Source organism: Eurypyga helias, unplaced genomic scaffold, assembly GCF_000690775.1.
Source record: "Eurypyga helias isolate BGI_N326 unplaced genomic scaffold, ASM69077v1 scaffold35311, whole genome shotgun sequence".
NCBI classification, from domain to species: domain Eukaryota; kingdom Metazoa; phylum Chordata; class Aves; order Eurypygiformes; family Eurypygidae; genus Eurypyga; species Eurypyga helias.
Window position 1 is genome coordinate 366 of NW_010231031.1, and position 11,658 is coordinate 12,023.

The 11,658-nt window shown below is 39.8% G+C and overlaps 1 protein-coding gene across 1 annotated transcript in view; it reads right to left on the reverse strand.

Annotated features, from left to right (window-relative positions):
• Nucleotides 1–237: 237 nt before the first annotated feature.
• Nucleotides 238–11,658, reverse strand: part of LOC104516562 (ras GTPase-activating protein 1) — a gene marked incomplete at both ends in the record, with an annotated part of 22,066 nt that continues 10,645 nt past the window's right edge. The window contains 7 exons of the mRNA XM_010160923.1: nt 238–326; nt 3,181–3,248; nt 5,345–5,431; nt 6,657–6,772; nt 7,516–7,658; nt 7,848–8,007; nt 8,216–8,388. Coding sequence (XP_010159225.1) covers nt 238–326; nt 3,181–3,248; nt 5,345–5,431; nt 6,657–6,772; nt 7,516–7,658; nt 7,848–8,007; nt 8,216–8,388 — 836 coding nt within the window. The remainder of the gene's footprint in view (nt 327–3,180; nt 3,249–5,344; nt 5,432–6,656; nt 6,773–7,515; nt 7,659–7,847; nt 8,008–8,215; nt 8,389–11,658) is intronic.

Sequence of the window (11,658 nt, forward strand, 5' to 3'; positions counted from 1 at the left end):
TCCTCTGCCCAATTTGGTCAGGCCCTCTACACTCCTGCACTGATTCAACACCCTGTTTAGCTCCAACTGAAGAGGAGGACAGAAGAAATTGCAGGAAAATCTCTTGATGAGGACAAACGGTGATGTATCGGGCTTTGCACAAGAACATGGCAACAGATTTTTGGTATGTATTAAACAGGAACATTGAAATGTACTGGAAACGTAGTTCTAGGTGGTTGTGTGTGAAATGATATTCACCTTAGCTCCAAATTCAACCAGATTTGCTAAATTCTGCACAGACTTGGCGACCAGCGTCAGCGTTCTTGCAGCAGTGGGGGAAGGAGAATCTGGCAGGAATACAAAGCAGACAGTTACTGGGCATTCCATTTAAAACTAAACAGCAGTCACATGCAAGTAAAGCTCTTCTTCAGTTCGTTTTTTTCTCATGGAATAAAATATTTTTCGTATTACAACAGAACTGCATGTAGAAGATGTCACTTGATGAAGTAAAACTCACGTTGCTTAATAACATTCACAAAAATGTTGATCTGAACATCCGTTTTTCTGTTACAGTTGCATACAGAACAGGTGTGCAGAATAAAACGGTGTTAGTAAGGGTGAGGAAGTAAGAACCATTTTCACAAAAATGAAACAGTTCTGTTGAAAGGAGGATTGTTTGTTGTTAGAATAAAAAAGAATATTAGTTTTAAAATTCTAAAATAAACCCTTTAGAAGTTTAAGTTTTTAGACCTTTTAAACCTGAAAAGTTTACCTTTTTCCTTATTTGCATATACCCACATAAGTGGGCTCTGACAAGGTAGAAAAACTACACTTTTAAGTCATCGTGAAAACAGAGTGAGCCTGAGATACAATCGTGGCTCCTGTTACCATGAAATCACAGTCACTTGCTGTAGGTAGCATTACACTTTAACCACTTCGTCAGTTAAAACTTCCTTTTCCAACAAGTGATACCACCCAGTAGTATCTTACAAAATTATCCCTCCCCCCCAGTTAGCAGTAAATGGCCTGGTTGGAAGCCAGGTTTGAGGTGTTCAAAACTGACACGGTTATTTTCTAAGTTCTAAACTTTGTAGTTCTTGCCAAGAAGGCTATTTGCCCTTCATAGTCTACCTGCATGATTTGGTGTTCTTTCTTCCCCTCCAAAATCCACTGGGAAGTAAGTTACAACTTTTCCTGCACAGCTGGAGCCATGTAACTGGCTCCAGGTATGGAGGAAGAGCTGTTCCTTGTACTTGCTTGGTGCAGTACAAGCCTCTGAAGCAGCAAGGGTGGAAAACATCGCTAGGCTTGGAATCTGGAACTTCAGCTGAGGAGAACTGATCTAAAGAAGTAAATTACTTCAAAAAACTCAAAAGATGCTTGAAACATGATTTAAGGTTTGAAACAAAGACGATCCTCCCCCCAAAATCACAGTTGTCAAGGTGATAGGACTGCTGCTGATACTGAGCTGCACCTATACACCAGCCTTCAGAATACTTTTTTCCCTGTTATGGGAAGAAGGTTTGTTGGAAGCTTTGCTGCGAAAGGAGGACTCCTCCATCCCTTTTTTAGAACTGCTTCGAAAGCCCTACACAGATCCTGTAAGATCACCTTAGCAGCAGTCTCGAATATTAGCTGGAGGTACATGGGCAGGACTTCAGTGCTGACAGACAAGCTTAAAAGGGATTACTCTTACTTACATCCCAGTTTTTACATCAGAATCATAGAATCATAGAAGACACAGTGCAGCCCAGGTTAGGAGGTACCAAACTTGCAAACTACCCGAAGATAACATAACCCTAAAGAAAGGGTTACTGTCTACCAGGCCACATTTCTCAAATGCTTTCCCCAAAACGTGTGGAAATGATTACTGGGTGAGAGGAAGGAACCTCCTGTTCTACACAGCCCTTCTGATTTAGTATAGCGTAAAGAGAGGCAAAAGAAAACATGCTAGTTGTTTTTTCTTTATTCATAGAGAGTTTTTAAGACAAGAAAGAAAAAAGGCTTTTCTGAATCAGATTACTGATTTCCTTCTATTTCCAAATCAGCATTTTACTCTGCCAGGGAGGGAAGGAGGAACAGAAATGGTTAGTGCAACTAAATGCCCTCTAGCTTGGGGTGATCTTTGCCAAGAAAAAAAATGGAAAACAAAGGCAAAGCACAACATATGAAAACTTTTAAAACTCAGATGTCCAAATATTTTAACTTCAGTAGATGACTTTTCAGTAGTTTATGCTTTTTTTCCTTTTCTCCTCCCACAGCTAAAAATGCCCACAAACATTTGGCAACTGCAAAATGGTGCAGTCTGGGGAAAGCACCACTGCAGCAGTGTGCCAGATGTAGTCCCTAATGGGAGCCACTACCCGTATCAGCCCTTGCACTGTTCTGGAGAACGCTGTCTGATACCGGCCAGTACTGACCACAGGCCAGTACAGCAGTTCTGCAACCCTCCTCTACCAAACCAGGATGTTCCCCGCTGCCGTCTGAGTTCACCGCTGTAGACGCACTCTGCCACGAGAGCATCAGAAGCCACGCAGTGAGAACATTCAACTTGGGAGAGCCCACGGGAACTCTCCCATACGTGGCCTTGAAGTGCACCAAGATCACCACCGCAGGTCTCAACAACCCACCCCGCTCTCTCCCTTGTGATTCTGTGTTTGGGGCTGACTGTCCTTCGTGAGTCGAAGTTAAGACTCCTCCAGTGGCCGGAAGCTGTCTAAGCAGGACGTTCAAACAAGTTCCTGAAGCATGATTTTCTGGGGATGCAAATGTATGTAGAGCTCTGCAGACACATTGTCACCTTTACAGGCCTTGGTCATTGAAAAGATACCACTGAATTTCCACCATTAACTGTGGATTCAAAGTGACATCTGAAGATCACACATGTTTTTCAGACTGCTGGAATATATTTATTGCTACACTTTAACTCAAAATTGTATTATTAAATCACAGAATTCTATGACTCTGAACACCACAACGCATGTTTTTCTGAACCTTAAAATGACACTGGGGACAACCACAATTGAACATTCGAGGGTGAAAAGCACACGCCAGCTGCCTTACAGATAAGCCAGTCAAGTGGTGTGGGTAACATGACTGGACACAGCGTTCAAAAGAATATTTCATATTTTGCTACATTAGACACTACAGTAATTTCATGCCTACTGCTGTATAAAGTATGAATCTGAAGCATATAGTCACCTGAGATGATATTAAACATCCTTGGGTTCAGGATAGCAGGACAAATCAGTCGAAGAAAAACAAAGCCACTGAAATGGGAAGAAAATTGTATTTTGTTCAATAAAATTAGATAATTAGTGTAAAATTGTGCAGTCTTTAAGGATTCAGGTTAGCGTGAAATCTTTGTGAGACAGAAACCAACCAACCAGCCTGCGCTCTGTGAATACATTAACCAGTTAAGAATACCATGCTGTGACTTCAGCTGTGATAAAAGCTGGAAGAATAGGCATGTTGCTTTCCCAGCTTAGGTGAATAATTGAAACCATGTGGGAAGAACTTAATTGTAAAGTCATCCTGAAGCCAATCTTGGACTACGCTGACTTCAAAAAGGAGGAGCCCCTGGTCTCTGACCTCCCAAAGGGTTTCTGCTGCCTGCTACAGCAAGGCATCCATCCTGCAGCCACCCGCTCTCCCAAGTCCATCTAAGGAGGTGCACAGGAGGGCGGACAAAGGGAACTTCTCCCTTGGTGGCGACACTGCCCTAGGTCAGCTTAATTTGATCCACATCCTTGTGACAGTACGCTACGGTAGGGAATTAATAAGGGAACTGCTGTTTTCCTCCACACAGTCATTGCTGTCATCTAGAAAAATGGAAAAAACACACTGTTTTGACTGCTGAGCTAGGAACTCGTTCAACAGAAACCCAGAATTGCCTTCAGCAGCATGAGCAAAACCCTAAATTTCTGTTCACAACAGAAGTAAAAAACATCCACCTCAGGTTAACCTTAATTCCAGCTAATGGCTGTACGATGAAGGGACACATGGACCAACTAAAGCAATCTATCTAAGTCATCTTTAATTGCGTTCAGAGTGCTTGGACACTGCCAGCAGACTGGCTTTCACTGCAGCAATACCAAAGCCTGGCCCCTTACACTACTTTGCCTGTTCAGTACAGAGCGATGGTAATGTCCGCATTACTTGAGAAAGACACGTGGTAGCGAGGTCAATGACCTTCCCTATGTCCAAGACACCTAATACAGACTGTTACAGATGTTTCCTACTTCTCCAAGAACCATGAACTATAGGCTGATAAGACAACTGTTCTTGGCCATGTGCAAAGCTAAAATATTTCCTATAGTGTCAATTTAAAGCTACGAGGAAGTAATTAATTTTGAATTCATGGCAAATGCACCGATTCCTCTTTTGAAGTGTCCAAAGTTGAACCCCCGGTAGTGTTGAAAGAAAGCATCATGTCCACATCTTTGTCAAAGACCTTTGTTTGACCTGCACTGGCCAGGGACAGTGTTTGAGGAAGAACTTGTGTACTGCATTGGGTTATGAATGTACGTGGGAGTTTGTGCATCTGCTGCGGGTTCAGTAACCTCCTGCATCACTTTTAGAGGAGCTCTGGAATGTTTCAGTGTCACTGGGATGGAGCAGAAAAATGAAACAAGACTGGGACAGCACAACATTAGGCTGTTTTTGGAAACCAGCACAGGGTGTTGATTCAGAGTGATCGGAAGCAGCGGCCCAACACCAGGGACCGGGAGCCTTCTCCGATGGAGAAAACTACAAATCCCAGCGCAGACAGTACCTCAGCGGAATCTAACTACAGTCCAACTGTCTTTATGGGAAGTTATCAGACTCCTTACAGTGTTGGGTCTGTATCTTAAAGGGCATGGATCTTAAACCATGTAAGATTTCTCCAGCTGTTAACACATGGTTTGTGTAAGCCCCTGGGTAAGGCACAGTCCTCCCGGAGCACGTGACAGGAACATGATCTTCAGAGGTCACTGCTCTCTACAGGTATCACAGGGGTTAACCATTGCTTTGAGAAGTTTTTCTTTGCCAGCATCAAAAAGGAAATCACTATTTTACATTAGTTTGTAAAACCTGACAAAACACAAGTAAATTCAAAGTTAAAATTATTAAGTAAAGCTATACTGACCTCAGTACTACATCATCTTATTCTGGAAAGGGTCTAAGAATGTGATTAAGAATCTAGCGAGCTCATAATCCTTAACTGGGATATCATGCCTCAGCATCATTAGTATCTTAAATACTGCTGTAACCTGTGTCAGTACTACAGAGTTTTGTCACTGGAAGAAAGACATAAGCACACTGAAGTACGCCTTTAACAAGACCTGACGAGATTATTTTCAGAATGAAGTGACAAGTCACTTACCTAACAACTCTGGTTCTCATGGTGGTATTAGCTGGCCACTTGTTTTGGACAGACTTCTGTAGGCACCCATAAATATATCTCAATGTCCTGCAAAAATTGACGGCTAATTACTCATTACATTAAACTCACAGAATCAAAAAAAAAAAAAAAAAAAGCTATCGGAAAGGATCGAGACCAACTCCTACTTAATGCAGAATTATCATCAGCTCTACGCTTACAATTTAGACATGAGCTTTAAAGTAACTTGAATTAAGAGTTCATTTATAAGTTAATACATTCATTAAAAAATACAAATTTGTATTAAAAAGTAAATCTATAAATGGCAGGAAAAAACCTTCACTAATAACCCAATTCTATATGCAATTCAAGGACTTTCCAGATGTGTACTGAATATTTTATGACTGTCTACTTCATATTTCTTAAGTAGTATTTCCTTATCAAAAAGACAATTTTGATGGTCTGATTTCCACACACCCCCTCCCCTCCCAGTTTTTCTCTATTTAACAACTATTCTTTCCATAAATAAGGGTTAGGTGTTTAAAAGTTACACAACCGCAGCAACAGTCCTCTCACATAAAAATATTGGGAAAATTCTGGCATAGCTCAGAAAACACTGAGAGCTGCATCGTATATACTTACACTTCTAATGCTAACCTTGCCAGCACTAACACAAAATAAACATTTCTGTGCTACTCTGCCATCTCAGAACTGAAGATTTTGTATACTTCAAAAGCTAATGACACAGCGAAAGAAAAGTGTTAGTACTATCCACTTTTTATTAGATGGTTCAAATCCAAACTGTGAACACAAGTTATCTTTGCAATTAAAAAAGAAAAGAACAACCTCTCCAGTCAGAAGCAATCACAGCACCGCATCATTCTATTACTTGCTTGTGTTTTTAATATGCTGTTAATAATGCCACCTCTTTCTCAGTGGAGGACAACTGGAAAGAATTTGTAATCAACTTAAATGTACACAATTTTCTGCTGTCTTCTACCTTTTGCAGAACACGAGACATTATTTTTGTTACTCTCCTCTCCCTAACCTCTTGGGTCTAGCAGCTTCTTCTTCAAAGAAAAGCACACGTGCTAGCCACAGGCTTTTGCAAAAACACACTATTAATCCCTGAAATGAAAGTGTTATTTTTTTCCCTGCCTCTATTCCTCTGTGTGCATACAGCAACCCTACAGACAATAGTTGTGTGACTCATTAGCAGAAGATGAACCACTGAGAACATCACTTTAAGGTGCAATGTAATTCACACAAACAGGAGTTTGCAAATACAAATCTGAACAGAAAAGTAAACACTTACGGTGGCAGTATCTCTGCAGCCATGAATATTTTCTCAACCAATTCTGAAAGTATGCTGAGTAGATGTGCCAAATTAGTGTTCACATCTTCATTCTTTTCTAACTTGGAAGGATTTAACTAAAACAAAAAGGAAAAAAAATTAGATTTCTTCTCCTAATCAGAACTACATCTCTAGTTTCATAATTTCACACACTGAATATTACAAACATAAATTCAATATTCTGACCCTGTACAAAGTCTCTTACGGCAGTCACAAGTCCATTTTAATGGCAAGTCAGGAAATGTAAAGAAGCAACTTTTTAACTTCTAATACACGAGGCTTATAACAGCTCAGATCTTATATCCAGCTGCAAGACCTTTTTGTCTCTCTCAATCCAAGTTTCCAAGGACTCCCATCCTTTCCACCCTTAAGTTAAAGTGAAATAGAGAATTTCGGAGGGTCATTTTAAAAAAAAGTTTCAGGATCAATAACAATCATTTAATATCAGGAAGTTTTACATGAAAGCTGAATTTCAGACATTTGACTTCTATGATATCTTGAGTTTACTAAGTTACTTCGGTTAGGACATTCAGTAACTGCTATACAGCAGCCTACAACAGGTGAAGAATATATAGATGGTTTAAAGAAATTTTTATTTAAAACCATAAAAAGTTTACTATGAATATTGTTCAAAGCCATAATCAAGGACCCCCGAACCCCTTGATAAGTTCAGTTGCTTTGTTTCTCATATAAACTCATTTTAGTTCTGGAGATTAACAAATGTCTCTGAAGCTATTATATAATGCAAACAAGACATAACAACCAGTAGATAATTGTGTCAACAAACCAAAATATTGAAAAACATAGTTCAAGGTATCACCTCACAGGACTGCTTGCTCTCCATTATCTTTAATATAGAGTCTTTCAGTGCGTGGTGAACAAAACTTGTTGCTGTGGCTTTCATATACTGCTCCATAAGTGTACTTGCTAAAGTGGTTGCACGAAACAAGGTAGTAGCTTCATCTGAGGTGCGGAGGGAAACACAGAACCCAGCCAAGTTGACAAAAGGACACACCAAAAACAGAGGAAAAAAAGAGTTTACACTGATACATGTTGTAACTAAAGGAGGAAGTAAAAAGGATGGTGCCCAGAGCCCCTCCCTCCCCACCTGCCCAGAGTTCCAGTTAAGTTTAGTGTAATTTAGTGCAGTACCTTCCATGCTGATCTCCCTGTCATTTAGTGTTCTTAACAACAAGGACTCAAGCCTTTCATGAAGAAAAATCTTCAGTAAAATGCCAGCCACCAGTGTTCTATCCTGTCCACAAACATGGGATAAGGCATAGACTACATGAAGTTCTTTCTGGAGAACAAGCTGAAAGAAAAACAGAATTTTAAAATATTCAGAAGTTTCTTCTAACATGTAACAGCTTTGGAAAAAGTGATGTAGTACACCTGTAGTGACATATAGATGTCACTATAAATATAACAATGGTGTCAACCAGTGTTATCGAGATCCATCTCAAACAGCCAACAAAATGGGTTTTGACAGATAAGCCAAGCACAGTTAAACACCTTCATACCTCTTTGAACTCATTGTACTCCTCCTCTGGCATGATCTTCTCCATGGAATATCGTGCTCGAACACGCAATGATCCTGGCTCAATACCCTTTAATGGCACATGGGAACTGAGCTGAAACCACTCATCAGTTGCATGTCCTTTTTGTAATCGGCTTAACTGGCAACGCATAAACACTTCAGGAAAAAAAGCATTGTTGAAATAAGTTATCTCCAGCAAAACAGTGCTACTATTGAATAAAAGCACAGTTTATTTTCAGCACATCATCTCGTTTCATCAAAAGAGTGTCCATAACACTAATCAAAATTTTTGACATCAACGCATTGACAGATTTTCTCTTCAATGGCTTAACAGACTTATGTAAACTGAGGAAGAAATATGTAGTATTCTGTAAAGAATATATACATATACATTCCAAAATGCTGCACAGATATTGACAGTTTTCTTTGTTGCACCCAAGTAATGAGCAAAAAAAGGGTGCTACCCTGCAAATCCAGGTAGCAGTCAGAAACTAACACCAGATAAAGTGTTCAGAATTCACTGTCCTCGTTCCAGCCACTAACACCATCAGCTCTGCTCCTTCACCACTTTGTTACTTCTTACCATTTATTATAGTGTTGCTATGGCTTTCCCAAACACTGCCATATGCATTGCTTTTATACCAACTCCCAGGTTATGGCTGTAACAATTCATGCAAATTATGTAAAAAAAGTGTACCCATGCAAACTGCTGGCTAGATAATGATGAAAGTCAGCTCGAGAATGGTCAAATCATGAATACACCTCTCAGTGGTGTCGATACCTGGAAACTGCCAAGCAAAGACCTGGACTGCAGCGGAAGCCGGGTCCAGCAGCTGGCTAGCAAGCTGCAGCAGTGGGAGCACAGGCCCACGTGCTCCTAACGGAGCTGTTTTGCACAGAAAGGGCCCCAGCATTTGCAGAGCCAACACTGTGCCTGTGGACCACCCATTGCCTATTTCATGTTCTTCAGAGATGATAAACTGATATAAGCTAATGCATCCAGATCAGGTACTGTGAAAAACAATTCATCCTCGCCTGTTACTTATCACCAATGTGAATGGGACGATGTCTTTAGACCAGACAATCAACTGACTTTCCTAGAATACTTCTCCCCAGCATCAAAGCTCCTGTGCCTAGAGCTAAGCAATGTGGCTTTCCTCTTATTCTGCTTGCACATGAGGCACGTATATCTCAGTGAGAGGAATGGTGAATAAAATACAGGATCCAGAATAAACTGATGATTTAATTTTTCCCTGTGGTTACAGCAGCACTTCAGAGCTTTAACATAAATGCTATGATCGTCTTGATTTAAAAGGGAAGTTCAGAAAAGAAATATCTGTCTAAAGACTGCAAAACAGTTGCTATCATAATTCATATTCAATAGCTTTGATCCAGTAGGCTACCTTCAGTAAGAGACTGCTATTAGTTGAAAAGTTCAGGATATTTACACTTTGCAATCTTGAAGATGTAGTAAGAAACAAATGTATGGAAAAGCACATAAATAAACAATAGTTGGTCACTTCAACAGACACAGGTAAGAATTCTCCTGACAATGATCTTGATCCAGAAAGAATCACAGTATTTTACATGATGAATACTAGTAAAAAAAAAAAAAAAAAAAGAGTAAGACTGAGGTTTCTTAATGGTTTATTTGCTAATGACACTTTGGGCACAGGATTTAGTAACAAGATTGTATTTTGATAGACATTATACCTGGGATTCAAAGTGAAAAGTATTTTAAACTCAGGTTTGGTTCCAGACTGGAAATGAACCAGAATTTACTGTGAAGACTTTGTCTAACCCTGCCAGAACGTAATAGAGCCATCAAAAAAACCCTGCAAAAAAATCTAATTATTGATTCAGAATAAAAGCCATTTGGAATCCTGAGAAAGAAGAAATTGCTCAATACATGGACATACTAAATCCTGCCTTTCACAGCCCCAAGTCACTGCCACAGTAGCACAACCCCTCTTCCTATAATCTCAGCTAAGAGTTTCAGAAACAAACCTTGGCTCTACTGTACATAGTAACTGCACCTGGAAGGAAAGACATTGGTTAACACTTTGTTCCACAGACTTGCCTGCACGAGGTGACCACCTCCACTGTGAAAATGTTTCCTTTTCAACATGAACTAATTTGAAATTTACCCTCTACCACGGTACAAAACCAAACCAGAACTTCCACTCCAGTTCAACACTGTGAGATACTGTCCGGAGAGATTTACTAATTCAACTGTCTAATCATACCTGAGCATCACAGTTTGCAGCAGCAGCAGCAGCATAGTCTACTAATACATTCCAGGGTCCTCCCCCCGCCTCCCCCCCCTCCCCAAGTCACATTAAATATATTTGAATAAATCCTTATGCAATTTACAGTTACAGAAATAAAAATTTAAATAGCATTGATACTAAGCTATTTGGTATCATTTCTGACTATTTGAAATGCTTTTTAAAATAAAAAATACTAAAATAATTATGGAATACACATAATAGTCAAATTTCAAAGTCAAAGGCTCGAAGACTCAGCAAGTATTTCAAAATACTGAAAAAAACCAGCCTTCATACTAGTAACATTTAGGTATTTCTGTGCGTTTTGATGAAAGAAAAAGCAATGAAACCAGTAACAGTGTCTCAGGCCTTCATTCTGCATTACATGGTGGGAAAAGCAAGCAGAAAAGCTGACTTAACCCAATTAACTGAAAGATTAGTACTACCAGCTTCACGTGACTCTCAATTCATAGCAGCTCAGACTTAACAGCTGTGGCTGAAAAGGAGAATGTTCAAGAAAGGAATCATTTCTCCTGCCTTTCAAGAGTTCAAGGGTTATTCAGGCAACACAGTACATAGATATGTTAGATACGGTCTGGTTTTCTCCCCTGTGCTTTGCATATTTGATAGGGCTGGGACCGTAAGCAGAGATGTGTTCTTTCAAGCTGACTTAGTCTAATCCTTATCCCAAAATGAAAGGACTGTTGGGTTATGCTGCAAGAATATACCTAACTGCAATCAAGAAACTTGGCCAATCCTGCTCCTGACCTAGATAAGGAAACCTTCCATTACCTCCCATCATCTGGATCCATCCAAAGCCAACACAACCTCCTTAATCTGGACAGAGAGGAGGAAACTATAAAAACACTTTTAAAGAAATTACTGAAGTATCCTATTCAAGAACTATCCTTTTAAAGGATAGTTTTACTAACCAGAGCTTTGGTGTAGATAAATAATGAGTTTTGCAGGTCAGATGAATACAAGACCAAAAAATGGTAACAACTGCAATTCCGTCTGCCAGAGGGAATGTATCTTTTTCTTCCCACTATTCAGAAAGTTTTCCAATCAGAGGAAGAAGAAAGTTTTGAAATTGATTTAGGTTCTGCAACAGCATTCAAAATGAGTAGCAGTTCTTCTACTTTGGCCAAGGTTTCCCTAC